This window comes from Myotis myotis, unplaced genomic scaffold (assembly GCF_014108235.1).
Source record: "Myotis myotis isolate mMyoMyo1 unplaced genomic scaffold, mMyoMyo1.p scaffold_m19_p_8, whole genome shotgun sequence".
NCBI classification, from domain to species: domain Eukaryota; kingdom Metazoa; phylum Chordata; class Mammalia; order Chiroptera; family Vespertilionidae; genus Myotis; species Myotis myotis.
The window spans coordinates 21,613,363-21,634,492 of record NW_023416390.1 but is presented as its reverse complement, the minus strand read 5'-3'; the positions used below and the strand labels follow the sequence as shown (position 1 = coordinate 21,634,492).

General features: G+C 53.7%; 1 protein-coding gene across 15 annotated transcripts in view; it reads left to right on the top strand.

The window, feature by feature from the left end:
• The window catches only part of TNS1 (tensin 1), a 222,503-nt gene that overhangs the window by 34,867 nt on the left and 166,506 nt on the right, over positions 1-21,130 (top strand). For all 15 annotated transcript variants that reach the window (XM_036319688.1, XM_036319699.1, XM_036319697.1 and 12 more), the window contains one exon: positions 10,643-10,757. In XM_036319688.1, the coding sequence (XP_036175581.1) occupies positions 10,643-10,757 (115 nt within the window). The remainder of the gene's footprint in view (positions 1-10,642; positions 10,758-21,130) is intronic.

Sequence of the window (21,130 nt, the reverse complement as noted above, 5' to 3'; positions counted from 1 at the left end):
CTCCACTTGCTACTTTTCCTACCCTCTCTCCTAGTGCCATCCCAGCCTCTGTCCCTCCCCAGCTCTGTGGTGCAGCCTAGTGGGCACTTTTCTTACAGGAATGGGAAGAGGCTGAGGTAGTGCGCTGGCAGAGGGGTTGTGCCTGGATGCCCCATGTCAGGGAGAGCCAGAGTTTGGGGGTGTGTGGACTGGACAGATCCGGGCACAGTCCTGGCAATGTCAAGGTTCTTGTCCTCTCCTCCAGTTGCCCAAGGCAGTGTACCAGCTACCTCCCTCCCTCCTGGGTGGGCCTCAGTGGGTGTATATTTGTGGCAGGCCGTATATAGATGGCACCAATTGTGGAAAGGGGGCGTGGAGGTCCTGGAGACTTTTCCCAGGGGCTGTTTCTGTCCTGAGAAGCACCTAGTGGTGGGAAGTGAGAGGACTTTGACACCAGGCAGGGCTAGGCTCAAATCCCAGCTCCATCATTTACCAGATGGGCAGCCTTGGGTAAAACATTTCCTTTCTTGAGCCTCAGTTTCCTGATCTGTAATGTGGGGAGAATAATACACATCTTAAATGGCTGGGGTAGGGAGAGTGGTAATGTATGTCAAAAGACCAGGTGCCCAGGCGCGTAGTAAGTGCTCAGTAAATGCTGGTCCCTGCCCTACTCTGAAACCTGCTGTTTGGCTCGTGGGATCCCCCATATCCTAGATCTCATGTGAGGGGAGGGTGTCCCTGGGATGGCTGTTGCGGGACAGGGCCCCACCTCTGAGGCACCTGACTTCCCAGAGACTCTGCCCAGCTGTTCTGGGGCCAAGAACTGAGTGGGTCTGTGGCTTCCAGGAGGTAAGTTGAGGCATGGCCTGGAAGAGATAGGCCTTGTGCCCCAGTATGAATGCATGTCTGTCTATGTGTGCACATGTCCCTGAATGGGGACAGCTGCAAACCTTTCATCCAAGTGATGTATCTGTAGTGCATAGTGTTAACAAGCTCTAGGAATAAAAAGCACTTTATTAGCCGAGGAGCATAGGGATATATTATGCATAACTTGATTTTCTAGCAATTGCTCCCATTTGCCATTACATATTCAAGTATGGCTTATTTAGAAAATAATTACATGCCTATTAATTGAGGTTTTTGGTGCGCTGATGGCGTTAAGACTGCAGGCTCTTCCTTTCAGAGGGGCTCGCTCAGCTCTTAGGAACCGGGAAGGGGCATATTAGGGCGGGGCTGAAAGAGCCATGAGGCAGTTCTGGGCTAAGTGCAGCTCTGGCCCTGCCCTGAGCAAGCCGTGTAGCCTCGGGCTGGACACTGGACTTTCCTGGACCTCACAAAACTTGGACGTTATTCCCTGCGGCCACTTGCAGCTGCAGACAATGAAGTGTTCTCTCTCCTGGAGTTGGTGTCCTGCCCAGGAGTAAGCACACACTTTTGTCAGAAGGGTCCTCGTGAGCCCCCGGATTCTTGGGGTGCAGTTCCTGTCATGTCGACCCCAGTCTGGCCCTAATCTCACTCTCTCTGGAGTGTCATTTGCCTGAGAGGGCCATGTCCATCCGGGGCCTCCTGACTGTAGTGTTGGGAGCCAGGCAGGCTGCATGTCACTCACTAGGGTCTAACATAAACCCTCTTTTTGCAAAGTTTTTTAAAATGACATTTGAGGCACAAAGGCAGGGAGAAATGCTGCACTGGTTTTCGGCAGCATTTGGAGGAAGTGTGCTGGCCCAGAGTGTGGCGCCTGGGTTTCATCCTGGCCTTGCCATTTGGTAGCTGTGTGAGCTTAGGCAAGTAGTTGACATCTCTGTGCCTCAGTTTCCCCATCTACGTATAGGGATGCTGGCTTTTTAAAAAAAAATATATTTTATTGATTTTTAACAGAGAGGAAGGGAGAGGGATAGAGAGTTAGAAACATCGATGAGAGAGAAACATCAATCAGCCGCCTCCTGCACATTCCCTACTGGGGATGTGCCCGCAGCTAAGGTACATGCCCTTGACCAGAATCGAAGCTGGGACCCTTCAGTCTGCAGGCCGAGGCTCTATCCACTGAGCCAAACCGGTTAGGGCGGGATGCTGGGTGTTAAGTGAGCTAATGCACACATGCACTTAGAAAAGTGTCTCTCACAGTAAGAGCTTGAGATATGACAGCTCTTATTATACATACATGGTGCACGGCTATGCAGTAAAGTAGAGTTAGAACTAGCATCTGGTCTGCTGCCCCCCATCTACAGATGTCCATCCTGGGATACTCCAGGGCAGGGCATGTGGGACCAGAGTGGATGGGGTCGTAAGAGCGATGTGAAAGCCCAGGAAAGGCAGGCATGTGCAGGCAGCGTGCACGGTGGGCAGAGCTCAGATGCTGAAGCGAGCCTGCCCAGGCCCAAATACTGGCTCTGCCACTTAGGAATGGTGCGTGTGTGTGTGTGTGTGTGTGTGTGTGTGTGTGTGTGTGTGTGAAGTTATTTAACCTCTCTGTGCCTTACTGTGTACAGTTTCATTTGACCCTCACTGCAGTTCTGTGACTGGTGAGGGCAACTCGTTCCAGTTTCCAGCTGTGGTGAAAGGGATTCCTGCCCAAGCCACATGGCTGATGGGTTCCTGAAAAGAGGAAGGACGTGGGGTGGGGGCATTGGAGCGCTGGGTGAAGGGGACTGCTAGGGAGCAGCCAGGGCTAGGGAATGGTACTGGGGAAGGACTGTGATGAAGAAGCCGCCCAGCCATTCAGCCATCTAAGCACCCAGCCCTGGACCAGTCCATCCATCTCACAATGGGCCATGGAGCGCCAACTTCCTTCGAGAAGCTTGCAGGTGTTGTGCTGAGGCTGGTGGTTAAGATAAGATGGGTGTTACCAAGAGGGGCCTAACCTGGCCGGGAGGGAGCAGAGGAATCAGGAGAGAACTCTTGGAGATGAGCTTTAAACTAGATCCAAAGATGAAGCTGAGAACTTGGTGATGCGAGAGGAGGAAGTGAGAATGGCTGAGGATGGCTAAGCCGGCCGAGCCGGCCAATCGCTGGCCTTTGGGCAGAAGATGTAACTGCCAGGTCTTCTCCAGAAGGCCCCCGACAGGCCGCTGTTGACAGACTGTGGGAAATGGTGGTTGTCGTGGTTAGGGACTTGGGACCCTGCCTCCGACAGGCCTGGATTTGAATCTTTGCTCCCCCCTGCCTTCCCGTGTGCCTTGTGTCCCAGAGCAACTCCTCAGCCTCGTGGCAGGACGTCGTGAGGAGTCAGCGAGGAGCAGCGCCAGCCTCTCCCGGCACCAGCCCGTTAATGAGGCTCAGACTGTGCCCCCACTGAGCCCTCCCCCTCCAGGGGATGATTTCATTTTTGGGCACAAAAAGGGACTCAGGACTTGAGGCTCAGAAATATTGGGACGTAGTTTATGAAGGAGCCAAGGGGGAGACAGAGAGCGAGAGCAAGATGCTGGGGAGAGACCATCCAGTCCAGGAACTGGTCACCAGATGGGATCCTGGGCTGCCAACTCTCCACGTGCTCCTCTGTCCCGTGGGAGGGGCTCAGTGCCGCTCTCCACCCTCTGCCCTCCTGTGGAGAGCCAGGCCTGCTCAGAGTCAAAGAGCTTTCCTGCAGTCAGCAATGCCAACACCTGTGTCTGCAGCTGGTGAAAGGCTGACCCCAGGCTCTCTCCTGGGAGGGCAGGTCAGTGGGAGCAGGGTGTAATTACCCAGGGGGACACGTGGCAACAACTCCATTGGATCCGCTCCTTCAGACTTGTCCTGGGACACAGGGGACATGGAGCAGAAGTATTGCAGACATGGGCCACCCCAGGGCCGGTCCAGTGCGCACACAACAATGACAATATGAAACACAGGCCATGCTTACTATGTGTCAGGTGCTGTTCCAACTGCTTTTCAGGCACTGACTCCTTTGATCCTCACAGCAACTGATGGGTGTTACTATTATTAGCCATTTAATAGATTAGTAAAGTGAGGCAGACAGGGGTTAAGCAACTTGCCCGGGGTCACCAGCTATGTGGGGGAGCAGAGGTGAGTCAGATTGCCTGGAGGGCTTTGATGGGGCACCAAGGTGCCACTGAGGACAGGAAAGGATGCCTGGGGATGCTAAGCCTGAATCATGAGGAAGTGAGCAGACGAATGCAAACTGAGGGACATTCTGCAACACAGTTAGTGGGGACTCTTCAAAACATCAATGTCATAAAAGAGAAATCAAAGGGGGGGGGATAGTGGGCCTGGATTAAGGCATATGAAAGAAACCCAGCGACTAAATGTAATACAGGATCTTGATTGGGTCCCGAGTCCAAAATAAACACCAAAACAAAGACCCAGCTAGAATGAGTCCTGTTGGGGCGAAAGGAGAAATTAGAGTAAGAATCGAATGTTGGATAGTATGGTGCTGTTGTTGAATTTCCCCGAGTGTGACGATTATACTGGGGCAGGGGACAGACACAGAGAAAGAGAGACCAGGCACAAGTGGCAAAATGTTAACAACGGGTGAATCCAGGTGAAGGGCATATACGAGTTTATCTTTTCAGGAGCTTTTAGCTTTTGAAACAAAAAACGAAGACAGCGGTGGGGAGGTTGATTCTGACAGTGGTGGTGGGGAGGGGGTACCTGGGAAGATCTTCCTGCGGGGATGAAGTGGGACTGAGGCCTTCGAGGATGCCTAGAAGCTAAAAGCCGAGGAGGGAGGAAGGACATCCTGGGAAGAGGGAAAGCAGAGCAGAGGCTCAGAGGTGGCTGCCTGGCAGGGAGTTGGAGAGTAGGTGCGGGGGATTGAGATGGCAAAGTGGGCTGGGTGTGGGCCAGCTGCTTCCCCTCTTGGCTCCACAGAGTGCAGGTTGTATCCTGGGTGTATGGGAGCATTTTGGGGTGAATGGTGGTGTCAGTAACTTCAGAGAGCTGTGTTCCTTGGAGGCTGCGTAGAGGATGTGTGGGGGCACCGTATTGCGGGTCCTGGTGGCTGTTGCAACAGCTCTGGGCAAAAAGGACAAGGCTTCCAGGAGGGCAAAGGCAGTGGAATTAACAAGCACAGGAGGGAAGAGAGAATGTTTAGGAAGCAAATTTCACAGAGTCTGGCAACTGGTTTGATTGGAGGGTGGAGGGCAGGGAGGAGTTGAGAGTGATTCAGAGTTTTCCACCCGGGGTGACCAAGAACACCCCGGTCAGAACATTAGCTGGCTAGGGGATTGTGTGTGGTGGGTGGGCGGGTAAGGAACATTGGTGTGTATGTGAAGGTGAGGTGGGATTGGGGGTAGCTTGCTTTTGAGGTGCTCAGGGGACTCCCAGATGCAGGCCCACCTCTCCATTGTGAGTCCAAGTCTCCGCCCTAGAAATGATGGCTGATGCCAGCCAGGCCCTGGCCTCTCAACCTGAGGTGATGAGACATGGAGGGCTGGGGGCCAGGAGGCAGGGAGAGGGGAGATGACCCTCCAGGGCTGTCCTCGGCCTGAGTTTTGGGGACTCTTTTTCATGAGGCTCACTGGCTCCCAGACTTCTGCCCTCCTGCCACGTCATCCAGGGGTCCTAGTGCTGGGCACAGAGGGCTGGGGGGTGGGGGAGTGCAGGGCTGGGGAAGGTCCTTGGTGAGGAAGCAGGAGCCCCTGAGCTGAAGGACCCCTAGGTTATCATCCCCTCCACCCACCCCCATCCAGCTCCCCTCCCAGTGGGCAGGGAGGAACCAACAAACAGCCTTTCCCATCCCGGGGCCAAGGCCTCCTGCCAAGGCTGTCCAAGCCAGATGTGCCACACCCCTCTGGCTGGGACGTGCCTCTGGCAGGCCAGCTTGGCTGAGTGGAGGCTGGGAGGGAGAGGACCCCCTGAGGGCCAGGAAAGCCCTCTGATGCTGAGTGGGCTTGTCACAGGGCCAGGGCTCTGGGCTTAGAGGATGGGGCAGGAGGACTTCTGGGCTGGGACCACTTTCCTTGTCTGGGCTCTGGCTCTGGAGGGAGGTGTGGCAGTGCCTCCTCTGCCCCTGCCTTTCCTCAGGCCCCTTAGGGGTTAATCCAGCAAGAAGCGGCTGGGAGGGCTTTGCGAGGCTGTCTGCCACTTGTCAGGAAAACGGTGGTCATCGCCATGACAAGCCATGGAGCTCTGCACTTGCGGGGCTCACTCACACCCTCTGCCTGTACCTGCAGAGTAGCCCTGGGCCAGGGCAGGATAGGTACCAGACCCCTGTTTTTCTTTTTGTCAGGATTTCAACATGTGATTGTTGGGACGTTCTCCCCAGCCCGTGTCTCATCATGCCTCCTTCCGGCTTCTGCCCGCTGGGCTTTGTTTTGCCTTCAGTAACTTCACAGGTCACGGAGGTGCCGCCTTATAATGACGGCCCCTTCAGGTATTTGCAGATAAGAGGCTTACCCAGCCTAGACGTTCTCCTCCATCATCCTGGAGCCCTTCAGACCTGTGTGGCTGACTCACTAAGGTCACCAGACACCGCTTCTGTGCCCAGGGAAGCCAGCGCTGGCAGAGTCCTTACAGTCCAGGGGTGGCCCTGCCCCCGGGGTACTCCAGCCCCGCATGGAAGGGGCATCTCATTAGACATCTCACTCTCTGTACACGTCAGCATGTCCTGCCCTCCATTGCAAACTGGCCCACTATTTCCCCTACTCTGCCCACCCCCCATTTCCATTTGGGACCACAAGGCCCAGAGAAGGCCACTGATCTTCTCAAGGCTGTTGGCCTAGAGCACAGGTCTCTAGACTCCCATCCTAGGATCCCATCAGCCGGAGAACAGGACAGGGTGGGGCTGGGGCAGCAGTGTGCTGGGCCATTGTCGGGGCTGCAGGGAGGGGTGTGAGGGAGGCGGGGGAGTGTATCTGCAACCCTGTTTCTGCTTTCTGAGCCTGTGAAGGGAGAGATGTTGTAAACTCAGATTTTATGGGGTTGGGCAGGCAAACCCAGGGCCCAGGAGAGAAGACGGAGTTTGCTTGTCAGCATGGAAGGTTCCGCCTGCTCCCCATCTGTTCACGGGGCGGCCAGGACCCTCTTTCATGAGATTCCACTGGCCCAGCTAGGCTTTGGGAGGAGGCCTCTTTCCCCGGGCTTTGGGGGAAGGCCTGGATTTGGGGTGTAGGCAGAGAAGTCTGGATGTAAGCTGGGAACAGGGAGTTCTGCCTGACTTAGTGGGGTGGGAAGGGTGGGCTTGGAGGTGCCAGAGTAGGGCTGAGCTGATTGACCTGTAGCTGAAAGCCTGCCTCTTCACACAGGCCTTAAATGGAACCCCAAGTCCCCTCCCTGCCCCTCCTCTCACCCCAGGCCTGGGCTGCTGCAGTTGACATTGGGCTGGGCCCCCTCCCTGGAATGTCTGCGACAGAGATCTCCTGGAGGCTCCCAGCCAGGAGCTGAGATGGGAAAATGGGCTGGTGAGACCTCAGAATGCAGGGACTTCCTGCCCTTCCTGGTGGCATGGGGACACTGAGTGAGGCCAGGGCTGAGCAGTGCTCTGCCCTCACGCTCACCCACCCCAGAGGAAGCTGGAAGCTCTGCTCCTAAAACCCAGCTCTCTGGCATCTCAGACCCAGGCCTTGCTGCCTGGCCCAGCCACCAGAGGACACTGCTGGGCTCCTGGCACCCATGCCTGTCCCTTCCACTCTCTGCTCCCCACCTCTCCCCGGGCTTTGCCTCTGCTCCTGTCTGTCTCTCACCATCTGCCTGTCTCTTTAAATTTTGAGACAATATCAAACTTCAGAAAAGTTGCAAATGCAATGCAAAGACCCTTTTAAAAAAATTCTCATCTGAGGATATGTTTATTTTTATAATCCTCACCCGGGGACATGCTTAGAGAGAGAGAGAGAGAGCGAGCGAGAGAGAGATGAGAAGAAACATTGATCGGTTGCTCTACCGGGGATCAAACCCACAACCTTTTTGGGGCACAGGACGACATTCCAACCGACTGAGCCGCCTGGCATGTGGCCGGGGCGACCTTCTTTTTCCTTGAGCTATTTGAGAGTAAGTTGCTGACACGATGCCTACCACCCCTAAATGCTTCCCTGATTTTCCTACAAGGACTTTCCCCTGCCTAACCCAACACAGCCATCAAAGTCAGGAAACTGACATTGATATGTGACTACCATCTCGTCCTCTGATAAGATGGCCAATGATGTCCTTCCTGGCATGGAAGGAATCCAGTTCAGAAGCAGCCATTGCATTTGGCTGTCGCACCTCTTCAGTCTCCTTCAGTCTGGACATCCACCCCGTCTTTCCTCCGCTTTCACGACCTTGTCACTTTTGAGTAGTCCAAGCCGTGGATTGGTAGACTGTCCCTCAGTTTGGGCTGGGCTGATGTTCCCTCGTGATTAGCTTGGGCTTGTGTTTCTTTGGCAGGAATGTGGCAGAAGCGATGCTCATTCTCTGTATGTCCCCCTGTGGCACACAACCACTGGTGCCGGTACCTTTGATCACTTGATTGAAGTGGAGTCTGCCAGGAAAAGTTACATTTCCCCCTGGTAATTTACAAGTATGATGTGGGGAGGTGCTTTGAGTCTTATAAATACCCTGTTCCTCATCTTTCCATTTATCCAATTATTTCACATATCAGAATGGGTTCATCTAAGCCATTCCTGTCTTATGTATTTTGATGCTCAGATCTTCCCCGATTTAGTCTTTGGGGGCCCCTTCAAGCTGGCTCCTGTGTCCTTTTGTCTGTCTGTGCCCCTTTGATTCTCCGGTTCCCTTTATAGTCTCTGTGTGTGTCTATCTAATCTACCACGTTCTCTGTGTGGGCTTGTTGGTCTTTTTCTTTGTCTCTGCCTTTATCTTGGTCTTTTTTCTCCTCTCGGTCTGACTCCCTGTGGCTTTTCTCTGTCTTCTCTCTGCCTGTCTCTTTGTCTCTGTCTCTGTTCACTCTGTCTTTGTCTTGTCTTCTCTCTCTCTCTCTCTCTCTCTCTCTCTCTCTCTCTCTCTCTCCCCCTCCCCCCTCCACAGTCTCTCTCTATCTTTGTTACTCTGGCTTTCTGTCTCGCTCTCATTTTGTCTGTTTTTCTCTGTGTCTCTCATGGCTCAGTCTCTTCCCCAGGACTCACCACTACAGCGTCTTCAGATAGGAGTCCTGGACATGCTGGGTGTGTGAGACTGTCACCGTTCCTGCTCTGGACAGGTTGCCCCCTCCAGCCCTGTCCTGGAGCTGGGAGGCCCTGAGGCAGGGTTCGAGAGGGGACTTGGAAGAGCAGAACCCCCTCCCTGGAGCTGCAGGGTCTGTGACTGCGTCTCTGTGTGTGTCCACGTGCGTGCGGACGGTGTTGGAAGCTCTGTGCCTGGGAGAGGGAAGGAGGGAAGTGCAGTGTCTGTGTTCTGTGGCCCCTGCTGCTGGAGCAAGGGAGTGGACCAGGTTAGACACCACAGTGAGGCGCCTTGGAGAGGAATGGAGCCTGCAGGCAGGGATGACTTCTTTGGGGAGTCCTCTGAACGGGGGACCTCAAGCGGGAGGAGGGTGGTTCTTAGCAGCGTGGGTGCAGGGCTTGCTCCCAGGGTGTGTGCCTATATGTTGTTACAAAGGACAGACTGTCAGAGCTCGAGGGGTGTGGTGCCCCACCTTATGATGCCCCCGGTTTTGGTGGGAGGGTGATTGACTGGTCCAGGAGCTCACGGTAGGTCAGATATAGAGAAGGCTTGGACTGCTAGCCTGCCTCTCATATGATGTGTGTGGTGGTATAGCTTTAAATAGAATATTTAACATACTGAGATCTTCCTAATATAAAGAATCGAAAATAAAAATAAAGGTGGAAGAAGACTTCTGGGCTGGGGCAGGGGATGGTAGTGAGGGTGAGAGAGAACTGAGGGGCATGGCATTCTGTGCACACGGGTAAAAGTTAAGGACTATTGCTGTGACCGGTTTGGCTCAGTGGGTAGAGCGTCAGCCTGCGGACTGAAGGGTCCCAGGTTCGATTCCAGTCAAGGGCATGTACCTTGGTTGTGAACACACCCCCAGTAGGGGGTGTGCAGGAGGCAGCTGATTGATGTTTCTCTCCCATCGATGTTTCTAACTCTCTGTCCCTCTCCCTTCCTCTCTGTAAAAAATCAATAAAATATATATATATATATATATATAAAAAGTTAAGGACTATCAACAGTAGATGGATAAAGGAATAAGCTCTAGTCAATGGAGTGCTACACAGCAATGAAAAGGAGGAGCTACTGCTCTGTGTAACCAACCACACGGGTGAGCCTCACAGAATAGGACTGCGCGAAAGAGGCCAGGCATACGAGTACATATGTATAATTCCGTTCATGTGAAGTTTAAAAGTCTGTCAAAGTGAATCTTTGGTCTTTACCTGGGGAGGATAGTGAACGGGATGGCCATGAGGGAACCTTCTGGGGTATGGTCCATGGGGCATACATGTGTAAAATTGGTATCGAGCAATACATTTAAATGAGTGTACTTTGTTAATAAGGCAAATTAAAAAAAGTGATTAGGAAACCATGGAGGGGCCTGTGGTCCCCAGCTGCTGGGGTCTGCAGTTGTCTTCTAGGTCTCAGTACACTGACCCCACCTGGGAGTCTGGGTCCCACCCACAGCTTTCTCCTTCCCTGGGCACCTCCTCTCAGAAACAGGCTCAGGCCTATGACACCCGAAAGGGCTCTTGCCTCTCCCTTTCCCTAGTCCTTGCCTATGTCTTCCCCACCCCCCTCACTCCTCTCCTGGGACCCCAGCCTGCCGCCAGGGCTGATCACTGTGCCTTTTCTCCCACAGCCAGAGGATCTGGAGGCCCCCAAGACTCACCACTTCAAGGTGAAGACCTTCAAGAAGGTGAAGCCCTGTGGAATCTGCCGGCAAGTCATCACCCGGGAGGGTTGCACCTGCAAAGGTGAGCAGCTAATGGGGCAGGGGGGTGGGGGCATGTCTTCCTGGGAATGAGATGGCCTGGGAATGAGAAAGCCAAGACCCAGTCAGGCTGGGACTTGGCTTTGCGGATTTCTTTGGGGTCTCCACCTGGTGCCTGGTTCTCATTTGGGGGGTGATGCAGAGCACACAGGATGGCAAGCATGTGGATGTGTGTGGCTGGTATGTGGCATGTAGCCTGTGCATGGATGACTGGTGTAACATGAGCGAATGGCATGTGGAAGCTGTGTGGGGGGCACGTGGAGTTGGCACATGGATGGTGTGTGGAAGGTGTGTGAGTGTTGTGTGCCTGGCACCGGCAGTCCTACAAAGACACCAAGCCACAGTCCTTCCCTTGTGGCAGCTCAGGGGTGAGTTTAAGAGGCCCCAATCAGACTTAGGGGTGGTGGTGGTGGGGGAGGCTGCTGGCTGACAGGCTTTTCAATCATTGTTCTCATGATTTCCTAGAATAGCCTGGTGTTTGGCTGTCACTGATGCCAGAAGTCAGTGTCTTGGCCCACATCACACAGTGAAATCAGCAGGAGACCCCTGTACCCAATCTCGGCGACTGACACCATGACCCACCCAGTTTCCCCCCCTCCCCCACATGCCTCCTTCTCCTTCACCCCCATCTCCCATCAGTCAACTGAGTCACTGAGCTTCTCTGCAGCCCTATAGGCTGCCGGCATTTCTCGCCTGGACGACTGACTGTGGCCCCTTTGCCTCCTGTTTCCTGACCCACCTCTCTAATCCACCCTCCCTGGCAGCTTGCAGGGGGACTCAATATAGACCTAGTTATGTCAGTTCCCTGGTAAAGCCTTGGGCCCCCACTACCCTCTAGACCAGCGGTTCTCAACCTGTGGGTCGCGACCCCTTTGGGGGTTGAACGACCCTTTCACAGGGGTCGCCTAAGACCATCGAAAAACACATATATAATTACGTATTGTTTTTGTGATTAATCACTATGCTTTAATTATGTTCAATTTGTAACAATGAAAATACATCCTGCATATCAGATATTCACACTGCAATTCATGACAGTAACAAAATTATAGTTATGAAGTAGCAACAAAAATAATTTTATGGTTGGGGGTCACCACAACATGAGGAACTGTATTAAAGGGTCGCAGCATTAGGAAGGTTGCGAACCACTGCTCTAGACAAAGGACAAACCCCTTCCCATGGCTGCGAGCCTGGCAGGACCCACCCCTTGCCAGCTCTCCGACCCATCTCTCCTCATCCCCCAAGTCCATACTTAAACCAGCTGCACCTTGCAGAGTTCCTGAAATGCCAAGTATGCCAGGTATGCCAAAGGGGCTGGGTTCCTGCCTGCCCTGGCACCTTTACTCCACCTGGACTCTCCTTTCTTCCCTTCATATCAGCGTCCTAGTGGAGCTGGGAGGCTGGGCAGCAGAGCCTAGTGAACAATTGTTGAAGCACTTAAAATTAGATGGCTTGCATGCATGCTCCCATATATTGCTCATGGCATCTGTTTTACAGATGAAACCAAGGCTCAGAGTAAGTAAATCTCTTGGCAAGGCACACAGCTGCTAGGCCAGTGTGGGGTTTTCAGGGTGTATGCTCTTTGGAGGAGGGAAGGCTTCTGACCAGGAGTTTCAGCTGATGTCGGAGGGTGAAGTGGGTGTATCGAAGTGTGTGAGTGTGTGTGTGTGTGTGTGTGTGTGATTGTGCATGTGGAGGGCATTCCATAGGCAAAGGGCTATAAAGCCTTTAATGGAAGGGGTTGAGTGTAGGGGCCAATGGGAACTTTTGCAATACCAAAATCAGCCACATGGTGTCACCCTCCTCCTAAGAGTTCTGGCTGGTCAGGCGGTGGTTTAGGGTGGGAGTTGGGTGAAGTCTGGAAGGAATTGCTGAGGGTGGGTTCTTGTATTTTGCTTGTATCACCACCCCACCCGAGAACCTGCTTAAGTTAGCCCTTGACCCTCCCCCCAGTTCCTTCCTTCCTTCCTTCCCCAGTGTGCCTTCCCTTCACCCCAGTGACTCCCACAGCTGTGCTGAAAGGAGGCAGCAAGGGGTGGGGTAGAAGGAAGTCCCAGCACACTCACTGTGAGACCGGCACATTTCTGGCCTTATGTTCTGTGATAGTCTGTAGTCCTACGCTTCCCAGTTGACCTGGCTCGAGGGTCCAGGTTGAGGAGGGAATTTGACCCAGGTGAATGGAAGGCTCCCAAGGTGAGCAGGGATGCCCCCAGTTTCACCTGGTTCTGCCGGGTGTTAACCTGGTGTGGAGGTGAGGTGGCCAGTGAGCTGCCAGGCTGGTTTGGCAGCTCTGGGTGAGTTAGTGAGAAGTGGGAAGAAAGCCAGGGCCACACTCCAGAGGCACCACCAGGTGTCAGGACTGGGCCACATAAGGGCCAGGGGTGAGCCCAGCAAGGGAGGGTCGTCAGTAAGAGGGCCGGGGTCACCAGGCCTGGGGGCAGGGTTGGGACCACTTGGGCTTACTGGTAGGAGCTGAACGAGCGGGCCCACTCTCTGTGCTTTGGAACCATGAGGTTGTGGTGGTATGAGATGGATAGGCCCCTTATCCATCCACCTCTTCCTCCTTCCTTCCCTCCCTCTGTCGGTCCATTCATCCAGGGCTACCAGGTAAGAGTGGTTCCCTGGTTGAGGGGGCAGCCGTGGACTAAAATCCAAGCCACATTTTATTTACCAAGCCCAACCCAAAGGGTTTGTTGGTTCCTCTTCCAGTCTTCATTTCAAGTCTCGGGCTCTCACGTGGTAACCCTCTGGATTAGCAGCCAGGGGCGATGGGTGGGTGGGGTGTATAGAACGTCTAGGCTCTGGATTTATAGTCTTCCCAAAGCTTGCGCTGCTGAGGGGAATGTGGCTGCAGGCGGGGGCAGCGAGAACACTTTGCTAGAACTTGAGAGGCTGGGGCATTCGTCCAGTCCCCTCTGGCCACCCTGCTCCATAACCTCGATGGTTCTTCCACTTCTCACCCTCCTGCACTTCACTGTTTAATGCAATATGGCTGAGGGGGTGAGGTGAGAGACCAGGCAGGGAAGGGAGAGGACTCAAGGACCAACGAGGCAGATGAAGAACGAAGGTGGTGAGACATGTGGGTGTAAGTATGACAGATATATATAGGCGATGAGGTCACTGTGAGTCCTCAGCCAGTCTTCTACCTCACTGAGCCTGTTTCCTCCCATGCACCACGGGGTTAATAATAAACCCTGTCCTTGCCCCGTAGGGGGTTATGGTGGGGAACACCAAGGCTCTGTGTGTGGCTGTAAATGAGTACTAGTGTGAGTGGGGCAGAGGTGGATGGGACAATGGCCCAGGGCCTTTGTCAGTGCCCGGGCTCTATTTCTGGCCTTGTCACTCACACAGCTGTTGTGACTTCAGAAGTCACTTCCCTGTTCAGGCCTCAGTTTCCTCATCTACAGACAAGGGTCTGGGCCAGACAGTGGGAGGGCCTGAAAACTCCCTGCTGGAGTCTGCATAGGCTGGACAAGTCTCCCAGTGCAGGTGCTGATTCACTTGCAGGCACAGTGATGAACTGAGCGCCCTCTAGGCTGGATGCTGTGTCAGGTACGGGTGCCAAGACCCAGCCCCTGACCTGGGAAGACAGACATGCCACCAGCCGATCTCAGAACACGGTGGCAAAGCTGACACAGAGGTATGCAAGAAAGGTTGTCTCTGACTTAACAGAGATGTTCCTGTCAGGCTTTAGCAGGGTGGGCATATGTAGGCTGGGTCTTGAGGGATGTGTAGGAGTTCCTTACTTCAAACAGTGGGTTTCCCACAGGTCCTGGGGGCAGTGCATTAAGGGGTCTAGGGCCTTGCTCAAGGGCACTAGCCTCCCACTAGGCTGAAACTCAATGGAAGAGACCAGAATACCAGCTCAAGGGCCCAAGAGCTGCCATCTGGACCTGGTCTGGGACCCAGACGTAGACTACTTCCTTTCTCAATGCCTCTAGTCAGCCTGGAAGATGGAGGAAGCTTCCTCAGAGTGGGATGTACCTGGGGAGGACAATCCAGCCCTTAATGGGACAAGTCTACCCAGAAGCCCTCACTGGTTGGATTTGGAGAAACCTTGGTTCAGGAGCTCTTCCTTCTTCCTCTTACTTCACCGGGGGTTCCAGATTCTCCCCTGTGTCTGAGGACCTCCTTGGAGTCATCAGAGGCAGCCTTGCTGTGTGACTGTGGTGAGACACTTAACCTCTCTGGGACTGGCTTTTCCATTTCTCTAAAGGAGGAGCTGGACTAGATCAGAGGTTCCAAATGGGTTTGAAAGGAGTTGTGTTCTTTGGAGCTACTTTAGAGGCCTGACAGGAAAGGGAAAAGGGGAAACCCAAGGAAAAGCTTCAGGGGCTGAGGCCTTGAAACACCTGCACACTTCAACCAAAGCAGCTCAGGTTTTAGGAGTTAAATATATTCAAAGGTAGGATGGTGTGGTGGTCTTGCACTTGGCTCAGACGTCCTGGATTTAAATCCCAGCTTTAAATCCCCTTACCAGTAAGAGCTTGGGCAGATTGCTCCACCTCTCTGAGCCTTGGTTACCTGCCCTTTAAAATGGGACACGCAGCAGGACTCCTTCCTCCGGCAACTGCAGGGATTAAATGAGATAACAAAGTGCTCGGAACAGGGCCTGGCATATAACAAGTATTAAATAAATATGAACGAATATCATTGAGATTCCTCATTGAGCTCATCTGAAAGAGAGATAGGCTGCAAAAATAAAAGTTTGAAAACCACTGGATGGGACGATCTACAGGTTTCTTCTTGCTCCAACTTCAGAACCACACCATGCCCACTGCCCTGAGACACCTTGTAAGAGTCAGGGTTCTCCAGAGAAACAACTCACAGGATGTGTGGGTGGGCGGATGGATGGATGGGCAGGTATTTATTATACAGAACTGGCTCATGCCATGGTGGAGGCTTGGCAAGCCCAACATCTGCAGGGTAGGCCATTAGGCTAGGGACCCAGGGAAGAGTTGCCATTTGAGTTCAAAACCAGTCTGCTGACAGAACTCCCTCTTGCTTGGAGAGATCAGCCATTTGTTGTATATAGGCCTTCAACTGATTGGATGAGGCCCACCTACATTCTGGAAGGTAATGGCTTTACTTAGTGTCTGCTGATTTAAATGTTAATCTTATCCTCCCCCCCCCCCCCCCCCGAAATACCCTTTCACAGAAACATCTAGGATAATGTTGAACCAATACCAGGTACCATGGCCTAGCCAAGTTGATACATGATATAAACTATTACACACCTCCAGGACAGCGTGAAGATGAGTAGGGAAGGGCAGGGCTGTGAGGCCCTGTGGGCAGGTGGGCAGCTGGGGAAGGAGCTGAGGTGGGCTCAGAGTGTGGGCCTTCAGCTCTGGGCTCAGGTGCACATCGAGGCTCTGTGCTCATTTTCTGACCCGAGGCCAGGAGGAAAAGGCCATTTAGATCCCAACAATGTCGGCTTCCTGTGTTCCCGAGAGGCAGGAAGCCACTCCAGGGCAGAGTATACGAAGTCTAGTGAGGCAGAAGCTGGCCAAGGGCTGGGACTGGGGGTGGAGTTCTGTGCCCATCAGGTAACTCTCCCCACAATGGGGTTTCCAGTGCCCTCTCAGGCCAGCTGCTGTGCGCTGCACGGGGGCAGTGTTGACACCCATGGGTGGAGATGGGGCTCCCACGGCTCCACGAGCTTTGGTTTGACAGGGTCGCTCCCTAGGGGGCTTCATCTTGCAGGGCCACTGTCTTGAGAGGCCACCACCTTCCTTCGGAACTGGGGGAGGCCACCGTCCACTCAGGTGAGGTTGATCCTGAGATGTGTTAAGGGACGCCAGGAGGGGGAGGCTGGGCTCACAGCTGGAAGAGTGCGTGGAGACCATCTGTTCCAGGGGCGGGAACACAAGAGCCTTCAGGGGTAGTGCTGGCAAAGGAGTGTGAGACAGCAGGGCGTGGTGGGGACCCTGTGCTGCTCTGTCAAAGGCATTCCAACTAAGAAAAAGTCTTTGTGTTTTAAACATTGAGCCAGCCGATGAAGACAAGGATGCAGGTGGAGGTGCCAGTTGAGTGCCTTATTTTCTGAGCTGGAGTCTGAGGCCCAGAGACAGGGAGTGACTTGCTTCAGGTCACACAGCCTGTGTAGCAGTCAGGCCTGGAACCCAGGTCTCCTGACTCAGAGGGGGGAGCAGAAGAGCCGGCAACGAACACAATGAAGATGCTGCTGCTAACAGCATCTTATAGAAAGCAGGCTCTGGGCCAACCACACATATTAACTCATTTAATTCTCACAACAACCCTGTGAGGTGGATGCTGTTAGGACCCCCATTGTCTAGATGTGGAAATGAAGGCTCAGAGTGGTTGAGTAACTTGCCCCAGATCACAGAGCTAGGGTGTGATCTTCTGAGCTGAGAGCCAGTCTACACGCAGCCAGCAGGACCAGTGATGAATGGATGAAGGATTAATGCAGTCCCTTAGTCTCCCCACCCCCCCCTTACCAGGCTTGAGCATAAGCGGTGTTTGTACTAAAACACTCGGGGAGCACTGACCATGGGCCTTACTGGCCCTCTCCCAGCAGGGGCTGGAGCTGAATGAAGAGGGGGGCTCTCCCACCCTCCTTCATATCTATCCCATTACCCCACAATGTCAGCTCTGGTCTCAGGGGATTAGCCTGGAGAGAATCCTTCCAGTTTGAAATTTACTGCATATTTATTGAGTCTCACCTGTACATCAGACCCTCAGCTGGGGGGGGGGGGGCGGTGGGGGGCAGGATTCCAAGCGGTAGAGTTGAACAGGATCTCCCTTCCTTAGAGCAGCAGTTGGATGTGAGAGAGAACAAATCATAAAGGATTACTTAGTCCTCGAGGTGTCAAGAGCTTTCCAAGGGGTGTGAGCTGAGGGATATGGGAGCACAGAGGAGGGAGGGACCATCTTTGAATGCCTGACTACCCAGAGAGGAGTCTTTTGAATTGGGCCTTGAAGGATGTTTATGAGTCTGCTTTTTGCAGACTTGAACATTCTTCTGGGGAACTTGGTATGGCAGGAACAGATCTCTTTGGGGCAGCAGCTGGAGATGGAGGCAAGACCAGGCCACACAAGTCTAGGTAAATATGCTGAGGAGCTGGACAGAGGCTTCTAAGCTGGTGACATGATCAGTTTGCACTTGAGAATGGTCTGTAAGTCTGTGGATTAAAGAGAGACAGGCTGGAGGAAAGACAATTGGTCTGAACTGGTACAGTGGTGGGCTGGGGAGGATGTTTGAGATTCAACAGCCTCTTTGGAGTTACTTTCTGAGCCATGATGACAGATTTCTTGGCAGGGTGAGGACAGGGAAGAAGGAGTTACAGAAAGGGGCATGTGGGTACCCAGGGTGCAAGGAAGGACTCAGGAAATGGCATCTGTTCTCAGTTCCCAGCATCACCTTTTGTCTGCTTGCTTTCTGAGGGAACCTGTCCTCTGGTTTCTGCATTAGTTATCTTTAGCTGTGTAACAAATTACCCCAAAGCTTAGCAGTTTAAAATTAACACAAAATTATGACCTCACAAGTTTCTCGGAGTCAGGGATTCATGAGTGACCTAGCTGGGTGGTTTGGACCCTGGGTGTCGCATAAAGTTGCAGTCAAGACGTCAGCTGGGGTGCAGACACCTGAGGGCCTGACTGGGGCTGGGGAATTCACTTCTACGGGACGCTGTCATATGCCAGCCAAGTTGGCCCCGGCTGGTGGCAGGAGGCCTTCGCTGTCCACCACATGGCCCTCTCCATGTGGCTGCTTGAGTGTCCTCATGACATAACTGGCTTCCTCCAGAGTGAGTGATCCAGGAGACCACGGCTGAAGCCACAGTGACAACCTCTGATGACAACCTCAGAAGTCACAAATCATCATTTCTCCAATATCCGAGTGGGTACACAAACCAGCCCTATTCATCATGGGAGCGGACTACAGATGGGTGTGCATACCAGGAGGCGAGAAACACCGGGGCCACCCTGGAGGCTGGCTGCCATAGTTTCCCTTTCTGTAACACATGTGCAGAATGGCAGGGCCAAGTTTCAAACTGTAGCAGGAGGATGCACATTGGAGCAGGAAATGCTGCCCTTGGGAGAAGCCCTGAGAAAGGTGACTAAGATGTAAAGATACCTTCCCTAGAGGGGCCCAGGGCAAGAGAGTCTCCTGGGGGACTGAGGGCAGGTGCTTCTTCTTCTTCTTTTTTAATATATATACTTATTATTTTCAGAGAGGGAGAGATAACATTGATTGGCTGCCTCCTGCATGCCCCACACTGGGGATTGAGCCTGCAACCCAGGCATGTGCCCTGACTGGGAATCAAACCGTGACCTTCTGATTCATAGGTCAACGCTCAATCACTGAGCCACGCCAGCCAGGCCTGAAGGTGTAAAACTCTGTCCTCCAGGGCTTGGCCACACCTGCCACTTGAGTTCAGTTTGCTGAGCTTCTGTCTTCTGGGCGGGGGCCAGGGGGAGGTCTTTCCTCACTCCTCACTTTCCAGGACAAGTTCTGCATTCCAGCACACAGGGAGCATTCAGCCCATTGCACTGCAATTGCCCAATGATTTCTCCATCTGCCCTCCATTCAAGGGCGCTTGTTGAGTGTCTGCCCACTGTGTGACAAGCAGGGCTCCCTGTATGGTCACGTAGGCCATTAGTGCCAAAGGCTCCAAAGAGAGCTCTTGGAATCAGCCCATGCTCACCAAGCCATGGACCCAGGTACAAGGCTGGGCCCCAATGGAGAATAAACACCTTCTTGCTGTTCCCACAAGGACACTGTACTTAGCTGTGTATCCATACAGCTGGTCAACCCAGAGGGGGGACTTTTTCTCATTTGCACAAAGATGCTGTGTGGTGCTGTGGGCCTAGAGCAAACACTGTTCTAGGTAGTGGGATATGGTGTGAGTGAGACAGGCATACTCCTGCCCTCACAAGTCTAGTGTGGGGAGATCCACTATACATACATGAAACGGACATTACCCAAATGACTTCAGATTGTGAGCCATGCCAAGAAACAAATGATCAGGGTGCTGCTGATAAAGAATAATGGGGAAGCCTACTGTAATTTGGGTGGTCTGGGAAAGCCTCTTTGAGAAGATGGCTTTCAGGGGCTTCCAGAATAAAAGAAGGATTTGGCTTGGTGAACAATGGAGAGCTGGACTGAGGGAGAGCATTCAGGCAGCTAGAACAGCAAGTGTGAAGGCACTGAGGTAGGCAAGAGCTTAGTGCACTGGAACTGTCAGAAGGACACTGGAGGGAGACGGAGGCCTGGCTTCCCTTGTGTGTGGCTAAACTGGGGTTGGGAGGCCCAGAGTGGACACTTAGGGATGCCTCTTGGTTGAATATAAGATGTTCGGGGGAGGGTTGTGGCTCAGGAAAAAAGTGTGGTGGTGGGCATGATTCAGTGGGGGTGCACATAAACTCAGGGAGCTCTTCAGTCAGGTCCAACTCAGCCAACATCTAAGCCTCTACTGAGTGCCAGGCTCTGTGTAGTGTGCACGTGCATTAGAGAGAGACCCTTCCCTTGAAGGCCCACACCCTAGGAAGCAAGGTAGTGGCGGGAGGTGTGTCCTCTCTGATAATACCTAGTAGAAGGTGGGGGATAGTGAGCGAGGCCTCCAGAGGAGGGCCCAGGACTTATTCTGGAAGGCCTGGGGTTTGATTAGAGGAGGATGGGGAAAGGTCCCTCTGGCTGGAGGCAGTGCTGGGTGGGGGACTAGCCTGGCTGGGAGAGCCAAGTCGAAGCTCAGGCCACAAGGCCTGAGGCTGTCAATTCCACATTCCAGGGCCAGAAAAGAAGGCATAGGGGATGGGACCGCTGCTGTCAAAATGGAAACACCTTCTGGAGGGGTGCTGCCACCTGGGCCAGTGGGGGTGGTGGGCGGGGGGGAGAGAAGCTGAAAAGCTGGCCAGATGGGCATGACTTGACTTGGGTGGCCAGGGCGGCTATGTCCTGACGTGGCCGGGGCGGAGGCGTCTCTGAGCTGGGCTGGCTGGTGGGGTCAGGAAAGCCTTGCTCAGCACTGGCTGAGTCATATGCCTGAGCTGGGGCCAGGACTAGGCTCTGGGAGAACATGGTCCCAGGGTAGGGCCCCGGGCCAAGGCCACATCCCAGTCTCCATCCACTGTGCCTCCCAGCTCTTCCCCAAACCCCACACTCACAGACAAATCAGAAGCCTTAGTTTGGGGAGCCCCAGAACCTCTTTGGGAAGCTCTGGGCCTTCATCTGTGCCTCCGTGTCTCCTTCTGCGTACTGTTGAGAATCAGGTTGGGGCGGCCTGGACAGCTGGCTGTAGCCAGGGGCTGTGGCTGTCCAGGATTTGGAGTCAGGGCAGCTCTCCAGCCTCCCCCTTTCCAGTGTCCCCAACCCACCTGCCTCAGCAGGTACTGGGC